This window comes from Phalacrocorax carbo, chromosome 1 (genome assembly GCF_963921805.1).
Source record: "Phalacrocorax carbo chromosome 1, bPhaCar2.1, whole genome shotgun sequence".
In the NCBI taxonomy this organism is placed as follows: domain Eukaryota; kingdom Metazoa; phylum Chordata; class Aves; order Suliformes; family Phalacrocoracidae; genus Phalacrocorax; species Phalacrocorax carbo.
Window position 1 is genome coordinate 45,034,056 of NC_087513.1, and position 27,209 is coordinate 45,061,264.

Sequence of the window (27,209 nt, forward strand, 5' to 3'; positions counted from 1 at the left end):
CTTCTTTTTCCCCCCCCACCATTTTCAGTCTCTTTCAAATTCCCACCCATTCATATAAACCTAAAGTGGACAGCACAAAATCTTGATTACTGAATAATGATCTTGCCTTAATTAAAAAAACAAACAAACAACACCCCCCCAACTTTTCTTTCTTTCTACTTCTTAACTAAATTACTTAAAAATTGGACTTCATTAGTGAGCTGCTCAGCACTTAAGGCTTCACTATAAATGGAAAAACATGAGAATTGAAAAAATCCATCAAATATAAAAATGGCTAGGCACATAAATAGCTAGAAACATTCCTTGGCAATAGAGAAAGAAAAGCTTATATAAATCAGAATGATATTTAATGCAATCTCTTAAATGCGTTTTTGTTTGTCTGTTTTGAAGAGATGGACAATAAACATATTATCATTATATGTCTTCATGAAGCTGAAAATACCTGAACTGTAATATTAACTACACGCACACCTGAAAGTATTAGATGCCAAATATGAAAACCACGCTACTGAAAATTTATCTTCTTATTTTTTTCTGCAAGAAAGCTGCCGTATAATAAATTTATCAGAAAAACCAGTTTTAAGTCCTCTCAGGGTTTCACATTTGTCTTTGCAAATATATGATACAAAGAATCATTCAAAACAAACCTTTTAAGTATGTACTGCAAGTTGTCTTCATCTGTGCTGAACAAATGATCCCAGTTGCCATTAAGATTTGATTTTATAGCACTTACTGGATGAAAATAATTGTTTTCATATCCATGGTGTATGAAAATGTCCAGAAGAATTAAGTAGGTGTAGGAATGGGACTTCCTCCCGCCCCTTTCCCCGTAAGTTAGAAACACTTACACAGTAACATGAATCCTCCTAGGATAGGTAATGCTGATGCATTAGAAATATATAAATCCTTTGTATATATAGCCTAGGCTAACTTAAAGATAACTACTTTTCCTGTTACCAAAATGCTAAGAATTACAAACACGGCATTGAGACTAGTTAAACTTGTGGCACATACTTTTCAGGAAACATTTTCTCCTTTCAAATTAGTTTGATACTACTTTTGTTTTGTCCTTGAGGTGAGGAATCAGCGTGCAAATTAATGTTAAACAGTGTCACTTCTGAAGTGAACCTATTTCTCAGGGCAGTACCTTAGTCAGAGCTGCTATTCTCTGAGCCAGCTCAGCCTCCACTTCAGGTAAGGTTTCAGCCTTCCTCATTGTCTGTTGCAGCTTCTGCTCAGCCAGTTCTAGACGCTCTTGCAGCTGTCTGTTTTTGTCTTCCAACTGAAGGCCAAAGATAGACAAACAGGTATAAAAAATAAAATCAGAATTCAGATTTTACATTTTACGTTTTCTACGTAAGTATAGATACTCCACAACCTGGGAGAACTTATTCAAAAGGTATTATCTCAGGCATGGAATCATGTAGGCTGCCAGTCTCACTAAACAAAGAGTGGTTTGAGGCTCAAGGATCTTATGAAGGTGAAGAAGAGGAGTTGTAAAATGGTACTAATGAAGATGAGCAAAAAGCTCCTCTGATCAATGCATTGCTTATCTGAGTAAAATTAAAAGTATTGGTGGCAGTCAAATGAGAATTTTTTAGATGGAAATATTGAGTCCATCTCACAGACAAATTTATGTATGAGCTAAAATGTGACAAAAGGACATTTCCAAAAGCATAGAATTCCCAGCAAAGTTTATGAACAAATTGCCAAATGCAATCTTCTGAACAAATGCCAATCATATATCAGGAAATGTTAAAACTGACAATTGTTGCTCAGCTAATTTATTCATCATCATATCCTGGTTGCTATTTACTTAAGGTTACAGTGATATTGTTCATTGTGAGCCTACAGTTAAGTCTCATTTTACAGAAGTGAAATTGTTCAATCTGTGATAACCATTAAAGAGAAACAGGAAGACTTTTGTAACTGCTGTATTTTCTGGCCTACTGACATACACCACATGATTAAGATTTTTTTAATGGCTTGACAAGTGTTCCCTACTTTCCTGTTCATACCAGGTAACAGAAGACACAACGAAAAAGGAGTGTGCTTTCAGGTTCTTTTTTAATCCTTAAAAGCATGAAAGATAGGCTTTTCACATCACAGTGCTGCAAAGCAACTTTAACTCTGCCTGTATATATTCTAAGCCTAGTTCTGTTGATCACTGCTTTGAGCAGGTAGACCTCTGCAGCAGAGCATGACTTACATTGGCAGCAATAAAAACTCCAAGGACAGATACAGGTACCTTACTTTTACACTGTTGGGTGGTGGGTTTGTTTTGTTCCTCCCCCCCCCCCGCCCCAACAATTGAAGATACCTCTTAAAATAGCCAAAGGAGGCTGGCAGAAGCTGGAGAGTTTGGGTTCTGATGCTTTAATTTCCTTGGAGAGGTAGTCAACGTACATACATATACACACATATAGAGGGATGTGTGCATGTGTGTGTCAATGCGTCTGCATACAATCATAGAAGCAGAGATTATCAGATCATACAGGCTTATTTTTCATATAGCATTTTATATTGTTTGAAGACTTAAGTGAAAAAAATACAGAAGTCTGATGCTGAGGCTGAGGAGCAATTTAATCTTTTAAATTTTGAATTATATTCATTTCATGTTAGCTTTCAGTTCACATTGTATTCTTCAAGTTACAAACCATTTTTTGTGTTCACTTTACACTTCAGCTTTTGGAATCACTGTGGAAACAAAGTATCATGAAAGAGAACTGCACAATCACGTTATCTTTTCTAAAAGATATTCAAGGATCATTGAGTTTTGTAAACTTTTATCTACACACTAATAATACATGAAATCACTAGAATCTATTGCATGCAAATTTTGGTCTTTCCTGCAGAAGGGAACTTCTTTCGCTTAGACTATTGTTTTATTTTTTTGTTTAAAAATAAAATTCAGCAAATCATTACATAAAAAGCAAAGATAATCCTTTACTTTGCGGATATGATGATGTGCATTTATGCAAGCCACTATTAGAAAACACAGTTATTTTACAATGTTGAAAGTACACATTGATTTGGTATTCACGATTGTAGTAGGTGATATGAAGCTTAGAGATGCTGAACAACTTGGGTTTTTTCAGATTAACTGATCTGTTGATTTAAAAATTAACAGATTAACCTAATGGAAACCTCCTACTGGAGATCTACCCCATTTTTTGCATTAATTTTCATTGTGTATGAAGAAATCAAATGACAAATGCAGATACTGCACCTGACGTAGGATGGCTTCCTTGTTTGCCAGTTCATTTTCCAGCTTATCGTTCATGTCATGTATGGAGGTGGATTCTCTCTGTGCACTGAGGTAGCGCTTCTCCAACGTAGTTATTCTTTCTTCCATATCTTCCTTTTGCGCCATTGCCTAATGTGACAAAAAAAACCCATCAAGAACCATGCAATTAAAATGCTACACAATTTTATACCAGTTTGATTTTCATGGTAACAGTAGACAAGGATGTAAGGTATGCTCAGCAGTGCTTTTTCTGTTTTAAAGAGAATTTATTTCCTTTGGGATTTCTTGTAACTATGATGTTTGAAGTGGTACCTGCTGAGTATAGCAAACAGAAACAAGCCTCACCTTTTGTATATTTGTCTAGTTTCTCTACATTTCAGTGCAAAAAACCAGCAAACAGAGCTCTCATTTACTTGTTTGCCTCATAAACAGTATTCTATCTTAAACAACGGTATAGAAGAATTGCTATAGTTACATAACAGTAGAAATATAGTGCAGTGATGTGAGGGGGGGGAAAAAAAGTATATTCACATTTCTACTCTTATTCCTAGGTCCTGCTAACATTTTCCGCCGAAGTACATGTAGCAGACAACAGGTGACATGTCCTGAAATTTCAGAAAAACAAGCGACCACAATATTGGATACAGAACATAAGGGTAGGTGGTCCATATAGGTTATGGATAAGGTTTCTTTAAAATCTTGAGCTGTTTTTATTCGTCTATCACAGGCTGGCCTCACTGAAGTCAATACCTGTAACTTAGACAGATTATTAATTACATTGTTTACTTCAAGTAATTTTAGTGAAAGCAGAATATTTTATGTGTTTAAAAATTGTGTCTAGCTCTTGAGAAGACTTTTACATCTTGCCATGTAATCTTTCACAATGAAAATATTTACTGATAAGCACGTCTTGCTGTTTGTGTTATATTACAATACAAAAGCAGTATTGAAGTAAGTGAGATTCATTTTTGAAGTAAGACATAATGAACACATAAATTGATCCAAATAGCTAGTCCTAAACCAGGCCATATCCAGGTGGTCCTTTTGCTTATTGCTAGAAAAATAAAAACCAACATAAAAATAGTAATTATGTATGCAGTTCATTAAAAACACATAGAAAAAACCCTAATCCAGTAATTTATTCCAGTTATAAAATACTAAACTACCCTTCTTGTTGCAGGTATTTAATTTTCTGCATTAGGAAGACTATCATGTGTGGTCGTATGAAATAATGAAGACAGGCACCTCCACCTTTATAAATACCTTTGCAGCAGATTTTACATTGATATTTGGTAATTATTCTACAGGCAAACTTATTAGTGGCCACTTTGCTTAGGAAGCAAAGTGCTGAAAGCAAGTAAGCCTTTAGCTGGTGTCATGTGGTATTTAAGGGAGAAACAGCAAGTGGCAATCAAGTGTCCGTGAAACAGCAATATTTGTCAAAAGGTAAATGCAAGTGGAGGTATTAGAGAACCCTAGTGATATAATGTAGCAGTGGTGGAAAAGGAGAAACGTATCAGTGCAAACTATTTTTTGTAACTGGAAAAAATGGACGCAATACTTAAAAAGAGGCAGAGTACGAAGATGTGAAGACACTTTGAGGCTGTGTCAGACATCAGAAGTTCTGAAGGAACATTTCTTCCAGAATACTAAAAATAACAGGTTAAATATATACATACATATGCATATACACACACACGCACACATAAATCCGTATGAAATATCTTCCTATTACACTACTTCCTACAATATAGGTAACTACTCTAATTTCAAAACAGTAAAATAGATTCTAGAAGCCAACCATCCACACATATTGAGATTATCCATGTAAGAGAAAATACTCTGGAGATTACTATGGAGCACCACAAATTTAAGAGGAGGAAAGAAAACGAAAATTGAATTCTATTTCCATTAATTGTGAGAAGGGAATAGCATTTTGTAACAGGAGTAATGAAGTTACTACAGATAAGTAAATATTAAAATTGATTATATAAATAACACTTTTATAAAACAGCCCAGGGTCTTTAAAAATATACTTTAGAACATAAACAGCATCTCTGCTTAACAGAGTTCATCATAAAAACTTTAAATGGCTGACAACGTGCCAGAATGTACTCTAGAAATGCTAAACCACACAGAGGTTGGCCTTCCTCCTATTAGAGTTGCAAATATGCAGACCCATTTTTATGAACATGGTTTTATAGATTTCTAGTACTACTTCCTAGTGTGAATTTTGGGTTTCCTATGTACAATGGCCTTTATCAGTGCTCAACTTTTGCTTCCTGGATTCATATGCTTCTATCAGTTTTTATTGCATATCACAGAAACAGCGGTCAAGAAATAGAAGAGTGGGGTGAACCTCTTACCTCTCTAATGTCTCTCTGATATTTACTGTTCATTTCTTCTGTTTTAATGAGCTCCTTTCTGGCAGTCTCTGCTTCCTGCTCTACCTCTCCCACCCGGGAAGACAGTGCAGCCAAACGCTCCTTCATTTGTGCCATTTCATAGTTTTGCTTTTCCAGTAGTTCCTGAAGTTCAACAACTTGACTGGCTTCATCATTTGAGTCTACAGAGCCATTGGATAGGCGCTGTTAAGAGAGAAGTAACATTATTTATTGATTATCTTTTAATGTGGACTCTATCTGAAGAATTTCTAAAACAATAATTATTTTAAAAGTTTCAAAAGCAACTAGAAAGGAAAACCACAATAATTTTCATGGTAAATAAGACAGGTGAAGTTATGAAAAAATTGCAAAAGATTAATACTAATTAATGTCAAGGGATTCCAGAATGAACCATCACCTCAAGAAGTAAATGTCTCCGGAATACTATACAATACTACTTTACTTTGACATTATGCTATTCAAGTACAAATTCCAACAATATGAATCCTAAAAGGAAAGAAGTGAGTTCACTAGGAGGACTTGCTGGCGGCACTGCCTCATTATAATAGTCATACTAAACTTTTCCAGCATAGGCTAAGCCCAGGCTTCATAAAAATTTAATTATCTCATGTCAAAAATAATAGGCAAAAAGAACAAGCAAAACCAAAATTATTTGATTTTGACCTATAACATGAAAAAAACCCACCCAAATTAGTCCAACCTGTCATTAACTTTCTTGATTAGGTGCATTTTTATTGGTTAAATTTATATCATGCAGTATAGGAACAATGCAAATCATTGTAACTGCCATTTTAAATAGGTTATGGATCTCAAAGAGCATCACAGAGAAATACTGGTCCTAATAGGCACTTGTCCTTCCGATAGTAGGGTGTACAGCAATGTATATATGAAATATTATTAGCAAGATCTGAGCGGAAACTAAGCTTCCTTTCATTAGCACTTCCATATTATTATTGTCAAAATATATTTGTACAGAAGTTTTCTAGCAAATTCAAAGAACATAACTTTTTTTAATAGCTGTAACCCCATTCTTTCCCCAATCAGCCATAAAATGAACCCAGATCAAGACCACCTGCCCCTCTGTGGATCACTGAATAAAATTATTTTACTCCAAAAATTCATTTTGTCAAATAACTCAGTGCCAAAATTGCTTCATTTATACTAGTTAATTATATTATATTTTGTGATTTTATTATTTTAATAATAAGTGATTAAATTATATTATCATTTTATGTTAACTGCTGAACCATCATTGATCTACTTTCAGGATACCACAGTAAAATGACAACAGCCATTTAAAAGTGTTCAGTTAGTCTACTTGGAACAAAATCCCATTAGTATACAGCAATTGCATACGTAAACAAAATAGTTGCCACAGATGTCACATAGATGTCACATATCAACAAATTTTGCCATGCATTGAATTTGCTGCACAATTCTCTACATAGTGGTCCAGAAATTGCTGCAAGTTATAATAAGCTAAATACTGAATCTGAAAAGCAATAAATGGCATGTGATCATATACCTTATGACATATAGAACATGGCGATTTTGAAATGGCAAGCTTCGATATCCAGGAGTATGTTCAATGGCAGAGAATTTTTTTTTCATTAATAAACTTTTTTCCTAAATATATTACTAACCAAGACACATAAAAATTAAATGCAAAAAATTTAAGTAAATAGTAGAAAAAGATATCCGAGAGTTATGCAAAGACAAAATAAAAATGTATTTAGAATTAATCCCTCACCACTAGAAAAACGCTGTGATTGCCAATTATTCATGTACATACTTTGATTTATGTACATAAACTTCCCTCACAACTCTTTGATGAATTCTTTGTACAAGCTGCTTTACTTCTACTCGTTGTTCAGTTTTGCTTTACATTCCTTCTGTATTCATATACAAAGCTGGTTGGCATTTAAAATCTCCAACTTACAAAAAAGTAAATATTTTGATTTTTCTTAGTATGATTGGGATTTAAAAAGTTTTCTTTAAAAATACTATTAAAAATACAAACCTAATTTTTAAAATTGGTATTTTTAGAATTTTGAAGCATTCTTTAAAAGTTTACCTAGGAATTTTAACTGACGTTTTGTAATTTTTTACGCTTTGCTATTATTTTATAATATATCCATTATATGGGTACAGCACATGAACTAATCACTCCAAAAGACCACAGGCAGAAAGTTATTAAACATTAATTCAAGAAGTAACTGACATAACATACCTCAAGCTCTCAGGAGGGTTTTTACCAATACTTTACGGTCATACTTTTTTCGTCTCTCACAAACAACAAAAGCTTGAACAAGAAAGTGAAAATATGCTACGCTGGTAGAAGCAAAAGGCATCCTGTAGATGAAGTGGATTCAAACGCATTTTCTGAATTAGTGAGAGGAGCTGGAACCTCCCACATTCCAGAGGAATTCCCTAATTCCCTACAGAATGAGCTGGGGGACAGAACTGCAGCATCTTCTCCATTACTGGTTTTGTGAAGAATGTCCGTGCCCCTCTTTTTTTTTTTTTTTTTTTTTTTTACTTTTTTTAAATCTGGATGAATTTTTTGTGCTGAAATATTTCCTGGTACTGAAAGAGTTTCCTGTTGATGATGCTGTGTATTAATTGCAATCAATTTGTAAACAGTTAGTTGAATCCTTAAAACAAGGAAATCTAGGTTTTGTATAGATGTCTGTTAATGATTACCTGAAGGTAATCATTCTTCTAAGGGAAATCTTCTCCAAAGAGCGGGCACAAAACAAGCTTCAAAGTAGACATTCTTAACTGACATATCCCTACATTACCTAAAATCCCCGATATATTCAAGACATCGTGTCAAATTAGTGAGGGGAAGGCGGGGAAAGAAAGTACTGAAAGTAAGCTGAAACAATTGGGAAGTCTTTAAAGGAGGGCAGAAACATTAAAGAAAACTTTCTAACTGGTTGAAACATTCTAGCAGAGAAAATGAAAAATACACATGGTCCCCAGATCTGGCTTACAAGTTAGTAATCCAGTTAAAATCTTCAACAAATTTCATGATGCTGTCTATCAAATGTGGTAATGAAAAAGCTACATATGGACACGTTCCTTACTTTCAATAATTTCACGTAAGAGTATCTACTAGTAATGGCTATTTTTCCTTGAAAAAAGAAATGTGGCAAATAGCTCATATGCTCCGATGCTTTGCTTTTTTTTTTAACTAACTACTTTATCCAGTAAAAGAGAGCCCATCTGTTTCTATCACATTTACTTATTTAGACCACAGTGCTGCAGAAATGGTATCGTCATATATTCTTGACTTCATCTTTTTTGCTTTCTACAAACACAACAGGCGCACACGGCAGCAATGCGTGCACACCTGCTATACCTGCCATAGTCCCTGCTCTCTCCTCCTGACCCCTTCCACAGGTTTCTCAGCCACGTGAGAGATCGGGTTGGCATCAGCCTGAAAGACCTAATACAACCTCAAACATCTTTGCTTGGTCTAGTTCAGAGCAAACAAAAGTAACTGAGCAACTACATCTGTACCCAGCGATGTAGCACTTGCTTTCCTCATCACTAGAAAGAATGAGGGAAAGAGCAACAGCAACAAGGCCCGCTGTGGCTTCTTGGAGGGATTTATTTGGTGGCATATCACCACATACCAGATAAATTTCTGAGAAATCACAACCCATACTAAGGGTTTCAGAGGTACTCTTACTTCATAAAATTTTTACACTTGCCCAAATACAGCAAAACAAGCTAGAAGGAGGAACAGAAAGGAGATGAAATAATTGCCAAGTAAATCTGATGACAGCGATGGTATTAACTACAACAGAGGCAGCATACCGCAGAGAAAATCAAAGTTCAAAAAATATCCTGTAGAACTGAGAGCCATAAAGGGTAATATGGATTAAATAAGAAATGTCTGGGGAGAAAAACCTTTGAATTGCTTATGGTCTCTGGAAATGGAGGAGGGAAATAAATGTTCATGTTCCCTACTGCTGAACAGTATGAAAAGGAAACCAACATCCCTGGTATCAGGTTTTCTTTCTTTCAAGACCCAAAAAGCACAGCAGTAAGGCAATCTGCTGCTTGTATAGGAGTGTCAGCAGAGAGAAGGACAGCAAATTAGAGCATTACACATAACAATAATTCCCCCCCAGATCATTGGTTCTCTCCCTTATTCCCTCTGCCGTGAAATAATAAAAGGAAAACCAGCTGCAGACTGCTTTACTAGTAAAAAGAACAATGGTAAAAGAAACACCAGGAGAAAGTGTAAAACAAGACTAACCCAGAATATTGTATCCTCTGTTAATCCATTTCATATTGTCCTTTCAATTAAACCTTAGGAATAATACTGAAGGCAAACTGAGGGGAGGTACACTTAAGTTTAAAAAAGTAAGGATGTCACACTACAGCAGTTAGCAAAGAAATTGTAAAATTGTCCCAGACTATTGATTGCAAGTACTTCTCTATTTTATTTTGTAGAAAGGACTTTACATTCAACTACATATTTGGCAAAATATACACAGAAACCTCTTTTTTTTTTTTTCAGGCAAACCCCAAGAACAGTAAAAACCACCAAATAATATTTTCTCTCTAGTTGTAAAACATCTGACACAGATATGTTTGGTCTGAATACTACCAACCAGTAATTAGTTATGTATTTTGTGCTAGAATTTAACCTCAGGGAGTGGTGAGAAGGAAAAAAAGATCTCTGAACAATCAGCAGTAGAATAACCCAGAAGACTTCTGGCACTATGTTAACCTACAGTTATAACAGAATTGAGTAATCTTTCAAAACATGAAAACTTTTGTTAAAAATACCATTTTGATGATACATATTCTTCTTGACATGCAATAAAATCAAACATTAAAATATTCACAATATTTAGAAAAGGCTATAAAAATAAGACAGAATTGTTTCTAAATAACAGAATGTCATTGCTGCAGAAGCTTTTGGAGACTGGAATACACTGTTACCTGCCTCCAGATATGACATAACCTCATATCTGCCATAAGCCTGTACCCCTAGCACTCATGGTGACTGGACTCCAAGATATCCCTCTTTCACTCGCTGTTGTTCTAGGATAGCATCTCAACCTAAAGAAACATCACTGACTGACTTAATTTTGTGGGACTTCTCCCTTCATCTTCTACTAAGGCAGGTGCCAGCTGTCGCTCTATGAAATATGGATGTATTTGGTCAGTTGCTCTGACATTTGATCAGTCAACTGCTCACATGAGAGCCAAGATATGAAAGCTTTCCTGTACCTCGTATGTAATATACAGAATTTTGATGGTATAAATCACTTTAGAAGTATTTTGGAAGTACAACATGATCAGTAGTACTAATGTGAAAACCTATGTTTAGGCTCTCTATGAACCAAGATAATCCCTATGAACAATACATATATAGAAGTTTCAACATGAGGAAGAGGAGGAAAGAAGTGCCGTACAAAGTTTGAAGGCTTTAAATACAGGTGTGGTTTTTGGGTTTTTTTTAAAAGCTTTTAGAACAGTTAGGCAGACAAATTGGAAAGATTTTGTCCCAAATCCCAGGAAAAATACTACTTTTAGCTCTGTAGTGGTGGAGATGTTCCTTCTGACTTAGAAAAGCTGGCCATGAAGGCCAGATCACCAGGGGAGAGACAGAAATACTGTATATTTCTCAGGTCAAATAAATTTGTCTGAATTCTATAGCATAGAAATACTAAAAAGGAAGTAAAATAATAACCAAAGGAAGATAAATTATACATGCCAATTGACTTTCTGAAAGAAAGAGTAAATTGTAATGCTGCAAAATATTTACTGATGTTTGAAATGTAAGAATAAATGAATAACAAGTTACAGAAGATGCTTTTTACTATAGAGTTCTTCCATCCCTATGCCATTCAGATGCCTCATGAAAAAGATTTAAAAGTACACGATATTAACACAGATACATAGCTATGTGATAGCCCTTCACAAGTGACAACTGAACAAGCAAAAGCAATATGATCATCATCCATATAATCAGCACACAAAACAGAATGTGAAAAGCTGTGCCAAAGATAAAAGCATTACACCTAAGGTGTCACAGCCATTTCTAAGTGGCTGGCTGCCTCTTTATGTTTGAAGGCTATGCTACTTCTCTAGGTTGTTCCACATCTTTTGGTCTGTGTCAGGCAGTAATCTCATAATCATTAGAGGTCTCCTCTCCAGTTACTCTGAATTTTCTCCAACCTCTAATCAGCTATCAAAGCCAACGTTCTCTCAACTGAAATATTTCTTCCCCCCCCCAATACTGATATAAAAATAGCTACCTTTATAGCACTCTTCTGTCCAAACATCCTCACTTTCTTGCTTTTCCTACCAAGCCATCAAAGGACTCCAGCTTTTATTACTACTGTAAAGATCTGGAATAAATCTGCTTCCTGATCAGCTTTCAGCTCCTATTCTTCTTTCTGATGTTGGTAATCATCTGCCATACCTCACTCAGTTTGCAAAATGGGGTGGGAGGAAGGGGAAGGAGGAGAAAAGGGGAAGGAGGAAAAAAAAAAGGTTTACTTGATGGGTAGGTATTTTTCTTCTTGTTACTGGTCTCTTCCAGGATACCTGCCTATTTATCTTTTACACTATTAGAAGTGTTTCTGAGATCTTACACAGATGAGAGAAATCAGTTCCTGCTTCCTTATTACAAGGGCTAGTCAAATCTCACCCCCATTTGCCTTAACTAACTCCTTTCTCTTACCAGTCTCACCAGCCTACCATTAGAAATGACTGGCCTGGTGACACCCTGCAGTAAATCATCCAGCAAAGGCCAGTCAGCCAATGCTGTCAGCTAGCACAGTACTTGATGTTTAAGGTTCCCCTGCAAAAGTAATGACTTTCAAAGCAGTGTTTTAACAGGCCTGATGTGTGGAAGTGTATAGGGGTTTCTATTAGGTGAAAAGGAAAAGAAGTTTTTATAACTGAAAGTCATTAATTTATATGAAACAGATAAAAAGCTGAAACAGTCAAAGACTTGATTTCTTGAAAAACTAAAGATTGGAATGAGAAGTCTGTTGATTTATTATATAAATAATGCATAATTAAAGCAAATTTTCATTAATAAAATCCCTATGCTATAGTGTTGAGCACTAAGTATTTGTAGTCATGTAGACATACTCAACTGTTAAGAATAACAGTACTTACAAAATATTTGCCTAGCCTCATTTAGAGAAAACATTGCACACACTCCCAAACTTACTCCTTTGCTCATGAAGACTTCTAATCTCAGCTGCAGCTTTTATCCATATTTCCTTTCACTCCAAATACTCCTCACCTCCTCAGGTGTGTCAAACCATCAATCTTCATTACGTCTCCCTCAGCACATGCTTCTTTAATTAGCTTTATCATCATTAACCCAGAAAGGGATAATTAGAAACCCAGAAAGATAACTTCACTGCTTGGAAACAAACCCATCATCTGGTTATCAAACGTATTTTGTGTCTGAAGTGTATTATTTCTCTAATTCAGAATGTGAATGCTTTGGGGCAAGGATCATGTCTCTCACTATTTTTTATACAATGTGCATTCTGACTGCACTCAGTAAACAGCAAAACAAGAAGTCTTTAGAGCAAACTTTTTCTAAGTTACAAACACCCCTTCGACGGGTGCTGTTCAATCCTTACTGAGTCCTCTTTCAAACTGGTGCTTTTGATGAGGGCTACATGTGTCCTGCCTTCACTCCATTCTCTGCCATTCCACTATGCTGCCAGTTAAAAGGGAAGATTTTTTTAATCTCTTCATTCAAAACAAAGGAGCATGTGTGATATAAACTAATAAGTAAAAACTGAAATGGAAATTTTTCTTCTGCAGTTTTCTACTGACCATAAAATGTGATCAGAAAATCCAAAAATAGTCAAGTCCAAAAACGGAACAGATTCTGATGAATCACTGCTCTGAAAGAGACTTTTTACTTTTATATATTATTTAATTTTTATTCTATTTGATCTGCACTCTGAACATTTTAGTCCACCGTGCTTGCTTTGGCAAAACTCCTTTTACTCCTACAGGATACGATGTCTATAACTACTGTCAATGTTTTAACAGATTTTAGTGTTTATAAATTACTGGCATTTGATTTAATTATTGGGCTATGTTAGTGTTATGAGTAAGAAGAAAAATGTGAGTCTTAAATAAGCTGAATGTGAACTGCTTGAGGTATATTTTAAGGCAAAATACCCCCAGTTATTTAATTCATGTAAAAAGTAATTATATACAGCTCTGAGTTCCTCATAAAATGTACCATTCTTCATTTAGGAGAAAAAGGTCTTTGTTGCACCAGGACTCTCTGACCATTTTACCTGTCCTGGCATATGTATTTGTTTCCACATGCCTAAAATATTCTAGTTTATTATTCTGTAGGGAAAGGAACAACTATGCTGGTAATACTGCCCTTACAGTAGAACCAGTGTGGTATACTTGTTGTAATAAGTTGGTAAAACCATAAAGCTAGTTAATGACTTTTAATGGTACAGTTATGTATCTTGGAATAAGGAAGTGTTCCCTTATTAGCAGGTTATAGGTATCATAGTGACAAAAGAAATATTTCAAAAAATAAAGGCACCAAATAGGGGTAAATACGCTTGTATTTTACTAGTGTTTACAAGCTGCAGCTACAAATATCAGCAATAAAGCTTAAAAACAGAAACAATGTGCTTCCAAGGAGAAACACCCTGACTTACACTGCACTTGAATGTTTAGTTTTCATGTCTTCAGTGTAACAGAAATTCATGCTGAAGTGCTTTGTCAAGCAGGAATCCTCCTATTCGTACAAGGCACCTTTGAGGATAAAAACAGTCGTTCCCGAGGCCTATTCACTTCTGACAAAACTCCATTAACTTCAGAAGAAGTATAGCAATGATTTATTATATGTTTGAATTAAAAGATGTGGCATGGAACTTACTGTGGAACATTCTCCAATATGAGCCAGAAATAGGCAATGAATTTTGAACCGTCAAGGAAAGAGATCATTATAAGTGAAGGAGATACTATTATGGTGAACATTTATGGTATACGGACATCAGAAGATTAAATGTTTTCCAAAGCAACTTCAATCCTTCCAATCTGCATATGAGCATTTCTGAAAACATTCAATTTTATTGAATAATTCAATTTGCATGGCTCTAATGGAGGCTGAAATAAATATCAGCATGAAATAATGACTTTATTTGAAAACAAAATACTTATTCTCAGTATCTTATTTTTGGGGGTCCAGCAAGCACCACTTTAAAGGGACACAGTTTGTAGCAAGCAAGGAGAGCACACTGTGCCTCCTATCAGCATCTGAGACTCATTCCTATTTCTTGCTCCAGTTACACATGGTAGACAGTGCATGAGATTTAGCCACAGGTTCAGGCATCCCAATTTATCTTTAAATGTACTAACTACTATTTTAGTAAGGAAAAATCTTATATTTGGGGCATCTTGACAAATTATCCTTCAAACATTGTGGAAAAATATTTCCTTCCTCCCATCCAACCATGACCATTGATTGGATATAGATGAGAATTATTACTAGTTCAAAATGGCAAATAAAAGTAGAGGCATTGGATTCCTCAAGTAAATCATTACTTTATAGACTTACAGGGACTTTTACATTACTTTTTGATAAAAACAGAATAAATCATACTGATTTAAAATTACACAGGAAACAGCACAATGGATTATGAGTTAGATGGGCAAATAATCTGATGTTGGTCTCTGGAATGCACAATTTTTTTTTTCCAAACAAAAATATCAGCCTTTTTATAGTAATTTGTCTGAAAAACAAACTAGCGGGTGATGAAGTTCCATAAAAATACATGTGGTTTTTATACTAGTAATGTAGAAAACGTAAAATCTCACTCTGTCTCTCCCTCTGTATATTTTGTTCACAATATAAATAATAAGACTATTGGACTGAGAAAAACATTTCTGATACAGTTCTACAAATAACAAAATAGAACTCTGAAAAAACCCTTGCATAGGAATAATGCCAAATATTTGTTCTGATAGATTTTCTCTAAAGGATCTCACAGTTTGGAACTGAGAAGTGCTATACTTCTCAGTTCCATAATTTCTTTATTTTGTTTTTCCTTTGAAACTTTTTAAAATAGATTTAAATAAATAACATGATCGATACTGATACATGGCAAAACGGCCATGACTGGGGTTTTGCATATTCTTGAATTACTCTACATACTCATTAATTGTTTCTCATATTTAGTACTTGTCTTTGTTTTATCATGGCAATATTTTTGTCTGCTTTCTCTATTTTAAAATTCCCCTTAGCCTTCATACATGGGAATTGGCCATGTAGTTGTCAATGAGAAGGACATACTACTTGCTTTATCATCTCATTAAACTGCTTTTGTAGTCAGTCAGAGTTCTGAAGCAATTACTGAATGTACTACCACTTCTACTGGGAATTAATATATTACTCTTGGAAGCCTTTGTGCTTCAGTCAGAGGGCAGTGCTTGTGAATGTAGAATTTTAAATGGTGCTCTGGCTGCCCTGTAATACAGAATCACAGAGCTAGCCACCTAGCTCACCACCCTCTGGGCACTATATCCTGCCTCAAATATAGGTCATTTCCCCTAAAAATCCTTAAAATCTTCCAGTTCTTGAGACTGCTTGACTGATTCCCTTTATATCTGAAGCTACATTTTATATATTTGAAGATTAAAATTCTGTGTCTGTTAGTCTTTTTTTCTCTAGGCTTTCAGCCTACATTTTGAAAAGTCTTCTCACAGGTTATGTTCTCCAGATTTATGATTGTTTTTATTGTTATCATCTGAATTCTTCTCAAGACAGTCCACATCTCTCTTCAAGTGAGGGACCCAAAGCTAGGTACAAGACTTCAGCTGAAGCCTTACCAGTGCCGAGGAAGGTCCAGGAATACGTCACATGTCCTGCAGGTTCTAGTTCTGTTTAGTTATCCCATCATGGCACTTGTCTTTATACCATTGATTCATGATATTTTTATCATCCCGATTAATCCCCAGATCCATTGCTGCAGAATTATTACAAGCCTGTTTCCTGTATTGTATAGGTGCTATGTTTGTTCATTCCAGCATTCTCATACCTTGTAGGAATTCCTAAAAAATAACTATCAGGTTTTATCAGAGAGCTCTTTCCATACCAAGTGATGAAGTGTATTCCTACTGGGGTTAGGATCCTACCTATTGCACTGGCAATCACATCAAACTAAGTTATCTTCAGTGTAGGTCCTACCTTCTGAATAATTCTGCTTCTTGCTCATAGACACTTAATCCATTTCATCTTCACTTAATCCATTTCATCTTCCCCCTTTGTGATTTATAGTAGAATGTTATCTGAATGGATTGCAAGTTTTTCCTGCTTATTATTCTACCAGATGATAACAACCTATTCCTACATTGCTCCATCAACCACCTACATTTACAAAATTTTATGAAAAATCATATATATCCAACCTATGCGTTGTGGTCAAATGCATCTGTGGGCTTCCTTTTTTTAATCTTTCTCATTAAAGTAGAAATCCACTGGTCAAAGACACTCGTGATTTTACATGATATAGTCTATTTTTGCCCATCAGCTCCTGAGCTGGGAAAACCAAAGATCACTTGGCAACACCAACACCACCTGCACAGCCACACCTTCATCTCCACAATGTATCTTTCTTTCTGAACTATGAAGCTTATGAAGGACTTATTCATTTCTATAAGGAGCAAAAATTGGTAAGCACAAGGCTTTAATTCAGCTTACCAAGACCAACTGAAATTGTTTTGATTATGAAGCATAGAAGTTTTCTGGACATAATATTCTAGAAACATTTAATATAAAATTATAACAGTGTGCTACTTTGGATTTCATTCCTCTTTCATTAATGTTTAAATATGCAGAACTCTTAAAGGATAGGTATTCTTATTTCCACTTAGTTCTGCTTATAAGTAATGAGCCCAATGGCTCAAAGCAGAAGACATGTCTTGCAAAGAAAGTGGAAAACTAGAGATTTTTAGCTAAGCAGAGTGGTTGTATTTAAAAGCACAAGAGTGGGATGTCACTGTCCTAACAAAATTTCACAGATGTGTCAAAGAGTAAGATTTTGCAAGGAAGAGGAAAATAGCTGAACAGTATTTATTTACTGCATGTTTCTCAACCACATAGATAACTCAAAGAAAAACACACACATAAACCACAAAACATGTAAAAATAATGCTTGCAGTGCAAGTGCATCCTTGTAAATTGGATTGCCTATAAAATAAATAATGACGAGTATTATTTTTTATAAGTATGATTTATGCCACTGTTCATCACATGCCATTAGACAAAAATGCCCATTTAGAGATCCAAGCAGCAGCTCAACTCATTTCAGCTGTCTGCCAAATGTTATGTTATGCTTGCACTTTAATAACTGTAAAGCAAGAGAGGACGATATATACAACTTGGTTTTTATCAATCTGGAAAATGAAGACTTAGAAGAAAACCTTGGTTCTAAATCGGGTATTCTCTACCTTTTTTTCTTTTTCAGCATTAAGTGGCAAATACTTAGCCTAAATTCTACATACCTGTTTTATATTGAAAGAGTGCTAAGTAAAATGTTTGTCACTTTTCTCTGTATTAAGATGGACATGAATTAGAAGAGTTTCCATAGGTAGCACAGAGGAAAATTACTTTTTCCAGGTTTTAGGTCTCTGTCCTCCCCTTATGGACTATTTTGGCACCAGTTTTTGCATATAAACCCTTTCACATGTACGTATCACAATACCTGGCTCTTCTGTATGTGATACACAGAGGATAACTCAGCAGGATATAGCATCCTTAACTGTAGCATTATGCAAAAAAATTCCAAGAAAAGTTTTTCATAAGCTGTGGGTCTAACTCAATACCCTATCAAAGAGCAAGCGCCTACCCATCTGCATTTCCTTTTCATTTAAACAAGCTCATTTTTGATACTAGTTTCAGTAGGCAGACAACATTCGAAAGGGAAGTCCCAGAAAATATTCATATTGCAAAAATCTTACACCTGATTATTTCTCACATTGATTGTGTGATCCAAGGAAAAGTAACATTTTATACCTTTTCGTGAACCTTTTGCCCTGGCTCCATTCCTTCAATATGCTCTGATTCAGCAGGCCCTTCACCAGCTGCCATTTTCCTTTGAATGTGTGCATTTTGTTCACGCAAAGCTACAATCTGCAAAATAAAGAAAATAAGTGGTCAATATACATAAGAAACCCAGAAACTACTGAGCAGACAATTTGTTAAATCTATTAACATTTTGATCCTATATTGGCCATTTATAGCATTTGAAAACTATGTCTATACAGGCATAGAGGTTTAAAAAACAAACATATATATTAATAATGACTAAAGGCCATTAAGGATACAAACGAACCTATAAATGACTGGAGAGTCAACACTGTCTTGCTTTATCTTCTGTCCTGACTTTGTACTAGGATAAATTTTTTTTTCTGAGCTTGAAAGATGAGAGAGCTGTTTAGGCATTGATTTTGCAACACTGCAAGACCAAGACTAGTTCTTCCATATCGAACACAACGGGTGCTAAACTGGTGTTATAAGAAAACAGTGCCAAAAGGCTGTGAATCAAAACCAAGTGATATAAAATGAAGTGCTAGCTTTCTGTCAACTTCCCATCTGTTAGTAACTGCAACATACGTTTTAAGTGTTTTTTTGTTAAGAAAAACATGTACGTAAAAGTACTCTACTGTGGTATTCATTGGCTGTTTTAACGCATATGCAAGTAGGTATTATTGTATTTATTTACTGGTAGTGTTACTAAAGCCCCATGCAGCTACTGGAAAATAAGCTGCTTTCTCTCTGACTTTGTAGCGTACTCTCAGATAATACACAGGATGGAAAGATTCAGGCCCTAAAAAATTTTTACATGGTATACTATGATAAGTTGGAAGACCTGGCTAATAAAAAACATTTATTTTGATAAATTGCACAGCTAGATCTCCCTGTACCATTCTGCTTTCATGAGCACATATAATAAATGATTTACTGAATGCATAATATTGTGTATTAAACACAGTTGAACACTGGTAGGATGTGTAGATGCCATTTTCAGAAAGCTGGTATACACTTAAAGGCTTCTATTGCTGTATTGTATCTGCAAAAATCCTGAGTCAGAAACACCCTAAACCAGTGTCCTATCCTGGAATACAAAAGCATGGGGTAGGAGGCAGTACTATGTAGTAAGTGTACACAGCAGCCAAGATTTTGTGGGACATTTAATTTAATTTAATTTAATTTAGTTTAATTTTAATTGTCATTAAAACTATATTTTGATCTGAACAATTTCGTTTGAAAAAAATTTTTTTTCAAATGCATTTTTTAACTTATTCTGATTGTAAAGACCATTTGAATCAGCTCTGACCAACATTTGAGATCTCAGGGACACACCACTTCAAGCAATTCTTCCTCAATACAAATCTTCAGAACTGTTGTGATATGAGTCAGGCTGATTCACTGCTCACTAAATTCCAAGTTACAGCCCTTGTAAAACTTGTGTGACTCCCACTGATTTCAGGGCCAAGACTGAGACTTGAGGGCAACATTTCATCAAAGCAATTATAGAAAAATACAAAAAAGCAGGAATTAAATCTGTCCGAGACAATCTGTGTCTTTTGGAGTTGTACAAAAACATTGAGCTTTAAAACATTTTGCTTAAATAAAAGAATTAGGTCTGTTTTAACAGAAAAAGGTCTTTATAATCTCATTAGCATAGATTCCCTTTATACACAGTAATCAGCAATTTAATAACTTTTTTTCTGACTAGTTTCACTCATTCCTTTTTCTTAACAGTTCAAACAGTTCTCAAATCTAAACTAAAGAAATTATGGTTCTCACCAAGCATAATTAGCCATCAATTAGTGCTAAAAGTGACTTTCAGGTAAATTAAAGGAGATATTTCAATGTATATATTATAAAATTACAATTTATGGAGAATAATTATGCAACGTGAAACAAATATAAAATTACAGGATATGTTAACTAGCAGCCAAAAGCAGATATGGATTTTCATATGATAACCTTTCATTAATCCATGAAAATGCAGACTTCACTATGCCTTCATTTTGAATTATCACCTCTGCCTAATACAAATCCTTAATTGTGCTTTAGCTCAATAAGAATATTGTATAAACACAAGAGCAAAATTTTATCATTTCATCGTATATTCCACAATAGTTTATTTTTTCTTAGCCTCTGCTAGTGTTTAGATATCCTAAGATCATCACTTTCTAACTAACTAACTAGCTAATTAACTAACAAAATTAAATTAAATTGTCCCTTCAAAATGAAAGACAAATGAAAGAATACAATATTGTATATCATTATTTTCACAGAATCACAGAATGGCAGGGGTTGGAAGGGACCTCTGGAGATCATCTTGTCCAACCCCCCTGCTTGAGCAGGCACACCGAGAGCAGGGGGCACAGGACCGTGTCCAGGCGGGTTTTGAATGTCTCCAGGGAAGGAGACTCCACATCCTCTGTGGGCAGCCTGTTCCACTGCTCTGTCACCCTCACAGGGAAGAAGTTTTTCCTCATGGTTAGCTGGAACTTCCTGTGTTCCAACTTGTGCCCATTGCCCCTTGTCCTGTCACTGGGCACCTCTGAAAAGAGTCTGGCCCCATCCATTTGACACCCACCCTTTAGATATTTATAAGCATTTATAAGATCCCCCTTTGGTCTTCTCTTCTCCAGGCTGAACAAACCCAGATATCCCAGCCTTCCCTCATAAGAGAGATGCACCAGTCCCCTGATCATATTAGTAGCTCTCCGCTGAACTCTCTCCAGTAGTTCCCTGCCTTTCTTGAACTGGAGGGCCCAGAACCAGATACAGTATTCCAGATGTGGCCTCACTAGGACAGAGTAGAGGGGGAGGATAACCTCTCTCAATCTGCTGGCCACACTCCTTTTAATGCATCCCAGGATACCCTTGGCCCTCTTGGCCACAAGGGCACAGTGCTGGCTCAGGGTCACCTTGATGTCCAACAACACTCCCAAGTCCTTCTCAACAAAGCTGCTTTCCAGCAGGTCAGCCCCCAACATGTACTGGTGCCTGGGGTTGTTCCTCCACAGATGCAGGACCTTACACTTGCTCTTGTTGAATTTCATGAGGTTTCCCTCGGCCCAGCTCTTCAGCCTGTCTAGGTCTCACTGAACGGCAGCAGAAGGCTTTCTGGTGTATCACTCTCCTCCCAATTTTGCATCATCAGCAAACTTGCTGAGGTTACACTCTGTCCCTTTGTCCAGGTCATGGTTGAATATGTTGAACAGGACTGGACCCAGCACAGACCCCTGGGGAACACCACTAATTACAGGCCTCCATCCAGACTCTGCCCTCTTGATCATGATGCTCTGAGCTCTGCTGTTCAGCCAGTTCTCAATCCACCTCACTGTCCTCTCATTTAACCCACACTTCCTTAGTTGTCTATGAGTATGTTATGGGAGACAGTGTCAAAAGCCTTGCTGAAGTTGAGGTAAACAACATCCACTGCTCTCCCTTCATCTACCCAGCCAGTCACGCCATCATAGAAGGCTATCAGTTTGGTCAAGCACGATCACCCCTTAGTGAATCCATGTTGACTACTTCTGATAAGCTTCTTTTCCTTTACATACCTGGAGGTGACCTCCAGGATGAGCTGATCCATCACATTCCTGGGGATGAAGGTGAGGGTGACTGGCCTATAGTTTCCCTGGTCCTCCTTTTTGCCCTTTTTGAAGACTAGAGTGACACTGGCTACCCTCCAGTCCTCAGGCAGCTCTCCTGTCCTTCATGATGTTTCAAAGATGATGAAGAATGGCTTAGCGACAGCATCTGCCAGCTCCCTCAGCACTCTTGGGTGCATCCAATTGAGGTCCATGGATTTGTGAGGATCTATTTTGCCTAGGTGATCTCTAACCCAATCCTCCTCAACCAAGGGGAAGTCCTCCTTTCTCCAGATTTTGTCTCTCTCCTCTGGGGGCTGAGGTGCCTGAAGGCCAGCCTTAGCAGTAAAGACTGAAGCAAAGAAGGCATTCAGTAACTCTGCCTTCTGTGTGTCCTGTGTCACCAGGGGACCCACCTTGTTCAGCAGTGGGCCCAAAGTTTCCCCAGCCTTTCTTTTACTACTGATGTATTTGAAGAAGCCCTTCTTGTTATCCTTGACATCCCTTGCCAGATTTAATTCCAAGTGGGACTTGGCCTTCCTAATTGCATCTCCTATAACCCTCCCAAGTGGCCAGTCCCTTTTTCCACATACCTCCTTCTTCCATTTGAGTTTTTCTAGAAGGTCTTTGCTCATCCATGCTCATCTCCTGGCTGCTTTGCTTGACTTCTTCCTCATAGGGATCAAGTGAATTTTGGGCCGTTCACTTGATTTTTGAATGTTTGGGAACAATTTCTTTGCCAAAAATGCATCATTGTTAAAGCTTATTCTTTCAATGGTTTTATTACTGTAATGAATGCAGAGTAACTATATACAGGAACAATGTGAAGTTTGATGTCTGACATGTCTTAAAAGCTTCAGCTGTAGGGCAGTCATCAGATAGCAGATATAAGTTGTGAAGAACCACACAGCTAACTTGCTTTCATACTTATTAGCTCTTTTTGGTTTAATGAATAAATTAAGGCAGAATTAATGCTCCTAAGGAAGCACGGAAGCTCTCCTGTGTCGTACAAACATGTATTTTTACTTTGCGGCTTGTTGAAGCAAAAGGTTTTTAATTGCTATCACATTAATGTTTATGTTTTATTTAACTTGAACTTTCAATAATGTGCAAATTATTTGCAAATGTGCTAACTTAATCACTGAACAATTTCTGCAACTTTCTTCACAGGTAGGCAAAACATGCCTGAATGGATGATGATGATGAAATAAGTGAAGGTGAAGACATAGGTGACTTTAATTTTTTTTCCTAGGTAGACTCTGAATCTTCTTAAAATTCTAATGATCATTACAACAGCAGACAGTGATAATAGCACAGATCTAGGTAAGAAACTGATTGTTCAATATAGGTAAAACTTACTAATATTACTTTTGAGAAATACATATTTCTTATATCGATGCTTTTACGTTTATGATAGCCAACTTAACATATCTACCACAAAACATGTCTTCAGACAGCTTTCCAAGTACCTACATACTATTTAGCCCTCTGAGGTAATAATTCTTGATTGCCGTCTTAATGGTTTTCATGCTAAGTTCTCTTTTGAAAAAAAAAAGGGTAACACTAAAGATGGAATCGTATCTTTTAAAAACACAGCAAAATTTAAAAATTTAAAAGATTAATAGAAAATAAATGTGCATAAATACCATTGTTGTACGCAAAACTGGACAATCAACCTAAACATTGAAGTCCAAACAACACCTGCTAAAATATGATGAAATATATTACATATTTTTTCTTATCAGCTTCTGATTGTGGACCTCAAATAATTAGATTCCTTTTCTAAATTGCCATTACAGACATTATTTTCCTATTTAGCACACATGTCAAGATTTGACCTGGACCACAGCAACATGTTTCAACGTGACTCTAATCTGAAGTGAGTGTAACATTGCAGAGATGTGAGTCTTTCCATAATTAAGTCTAAAGATAGCTTCCTGTTGCAAGTCTAAATTTGGCTCCCTAACTTTGCCAAGCTCAGTCAGCTGAACTGAAAAGTTGTTTTATGATTGAGAAAAATGAAATAATGGTTGTGAATTTAAGAAGATTAAAATGTAGAGTAGTAGTTTTCTAGTTGGGGCTTACTAATTTTTATGGCTTAAGCCCATAAGATTACCTTATAACCTAAAGAAATGCTCCTTTAGCTTGTTCTCTTCTTACAGACATGGTCTTTGACATTTTTCTCACTTTTGTAGTTAGTTTTTGTGACTGACAAGAGATAATTCTCTAACACTGAAACTTTTAAGGACTTCCATCTATTTAGATTCTAGTATCTGTATTTCAAAGGTAAATAAAAACAAGGAGCACAGTTTCTAAAGCCCTACTCTGCCATAATCATTCTGAACATAACCTTACATAATTCTAGATTTTTGTCTCAACTCTGAAATATCTTCAACTTCCCTAAAGCCCAGCTTTATGAATTACAGTTTTAGTAAACATCCCTACTATATGACCAATATAAATTGCCTCCAAAATCTTCTTAGTAGAATTTCTGTACATTAGAATAATAGAATACCCTGAGTTGGAAGGAACCTGCAAGGATCATCGAGTCCAACTCCTGTCCCTGCACAGGAGAGTCCCAAAATTCACACCATATCTCTGAGGGCATTGTCCAAATGCTTCTTGGATATTGTGAGGCTTGGCGCCGTGACTGCCTCCCTGGGGAGCCTGTTCCAGGGCTCCACCACCCTCTGGGCGAGGAACCTTTCACAGACATCACTGAATCATATATTTTTTATGAAGGTAGGATTCAAGAATTCAGATTCAAAATTACAACTGGTTTTCCATAAATGACCAAATCTACACCTCATTCCTGTACACTTGAAAATAGTAGTCTGAATTCAGGTGTTAAGGGAATACTAATTTCAAATATTAAAACACACGATAGAACAAGTTATCAATACATAAGCCAGAACTGATCTGAAGAAGTACCTGATGTTATAGAACCATTCCCATCACCCACGCTGATGAAAAAGGGCAATGTAATAAGAGAATAGTTTCATAATGAATAAAGATTACACAAGACTATTAGTCAATAAGCAATAGCAGAAATTATATCTGTTTCGCAAGAGAAACAGCCATTTATACATTCATACATTCATACAGATCACTATCCATAGTAGGTCACTAAGTCACACAAATGAAAGAAATAAAAGATTCACACTGTAATTGCAACAACTACCAAACTGTGAAGGATAACCAAAAAGGAGAGGAATAATCAGCACACAAAAATGGCAACATTTGAACTAGGCTCATTGGACAAAATAAAAATAAACTGGAACACAAAAACTCATCATGAAGATGCAATGGATTTATTAATGGTGCCAAGTGTCTCACAAGACATAAAATGAAGCAGGAAAAAGTATTTCCAACCACATGTTTACTTGTGGCATTTTACAAAATAATAATTAATTTTAAATTATTTGAGTGGTGGGAGGTCAGAATCCATTTCTAAACATATAAAATGACTGGGTATCTCTGCTGCTAAAACTTAATCAGTTCTGTACTTCCAATTGTTTGATTGACCACTCGTTACTTCATTATAGTTTCAGGCTTCAGATAATTAACTTTATTATGAATACATAATATATTTACCTGTAACAGCAATGAAAAGGAACTACTAATCTATTACACTTGTTTTATTAACCGTTGCCTAATATAGATCCATTTTTTTATTACACACTTGTTCTGTTCAGTCTAATGTCATTCAAAATTCTGTCTTACGTGTACAGAACTTCAGTCCTATCTCTTTACTCCTGATAAACATATCTCAAGCACCTATGGAAAAGCTGTTGTTAGATTTCCTAGGAGGAGTAACTGGCTCATCGCCAGACTTTCCCTCAAAGCACCAGCATTCTATAACTCCTTATGGTTTTGTTCAAATAAACGTGTGATGTTTTGGCTGCTTTCTGCCCTGTGTTTTGTTTTTTTTCTCTGTGTGCTGAATGGAAGAAGACTGCTACTTTGCAACCAGACATGTAAGTACAAGGCTGGATTAATTTATTTTCTTGATCAAATGACTTTAAATCCAATAAGAAAGCAGCACATAACCTACAAAACACCAAGAAACTTGTCAGGTATGGTTTAGATATAAGATATAAATATGTATGAAAATATTTCCCAGTTCAATTATTAAGTTGAAGTCCCTCCAGGTTGGTGAAAAGGAACTAAATGCATTCTTTTTTTGTAATGAATCACGTCGATATTTGGTCCATAAGTAGGGCTGACAACTCCGGAAAGGAAGAATGATAACTTCAGACAGGAAAAATGACATTGTAGTTGAAAGCTCAGGGGAGCTTAGGGTTTAGAAGTCTGACATGACCGCTGGTGGTGTTACCTGGTAAGATTTGGAGTGAATCAGAGAATGTTGACTAGTTAGGGACCAGACAAAATAACGCCCTCGCCACTAGGCTTTCCCTGTAAGTGTTCTGATATCCTCAGGGAGAAGCTGTTGTTACTATCAATGTATATCATTTACTGTAAATTACAAGGATAGTATTCTGGGTACTTTTCCTAAACATAACAATTTCCTTTGCTTGAAATCTTGGCTCCTGGGGCCTTGTTCCCAGTCCTGCTGTTCAGTAAAAAGTGAGTTCTCCATATCTGACCCCAGCATTTAGAGCAAAAATGCTGAGTTTCAACCTTTGGCACCCTGTGTCACACAGTGACTTAAGGCAGAATTACAATAACTGAGCTGAAAACCTTGAACTTATCTAGCTGCCACAGAGCAGGGTAACTAAACAGCCAAAACGTTGAACACGTAGACTAAAGGGGTTATCTGATTCCTTCTATAAACATTGGGGAGAATAACATCACCAGCGAGTCTTCTACTTCTGAAATAGGTGTGATGAATGACATGCATATCTCTTCTCCTGACTGAGGGGAAACAGACTATTATCTTAAACTAG

General features: G+C 36.1%; 1 protein-coding gene across 6 annotated transcripts in view; it reads right to left on the bottom strand.

Moving 5' to 3' along the window:
* The window catches only part of PPFIA2 (PTPRF interacting protein alpha 2), a 347,812-nt gene that overhangs the window by 65,850 nt on the left and 254,753 nt on the right, over nt 1-27,209 (bottom strand). For all 6 annotated transcript variants that reach the window (XM_064450229.1, XM_064450234.1, XM_064450219.1 and 3 more), the window contains 4 exons: nt 18,701-18,817; nt 5,614-5,835; nt 3,230-3,376; nt 1,148-1,282 (listed from right to left, as the gene is read on the bottom strand). In XM_064450229.1, the coding sequence (XP_064306299.1) occupies nt 1,148-1,282; nt 3,230-3,376; nt 5,614-5,835; nt 18,701-18,817 (621 nt within the window). The remainder of the gene's footprint in view (nt 1-1,147; nt 1,283-3,229; nt 3,377-5,613; nt 5,836-18,700; nt 18,818-27,209) is intronic.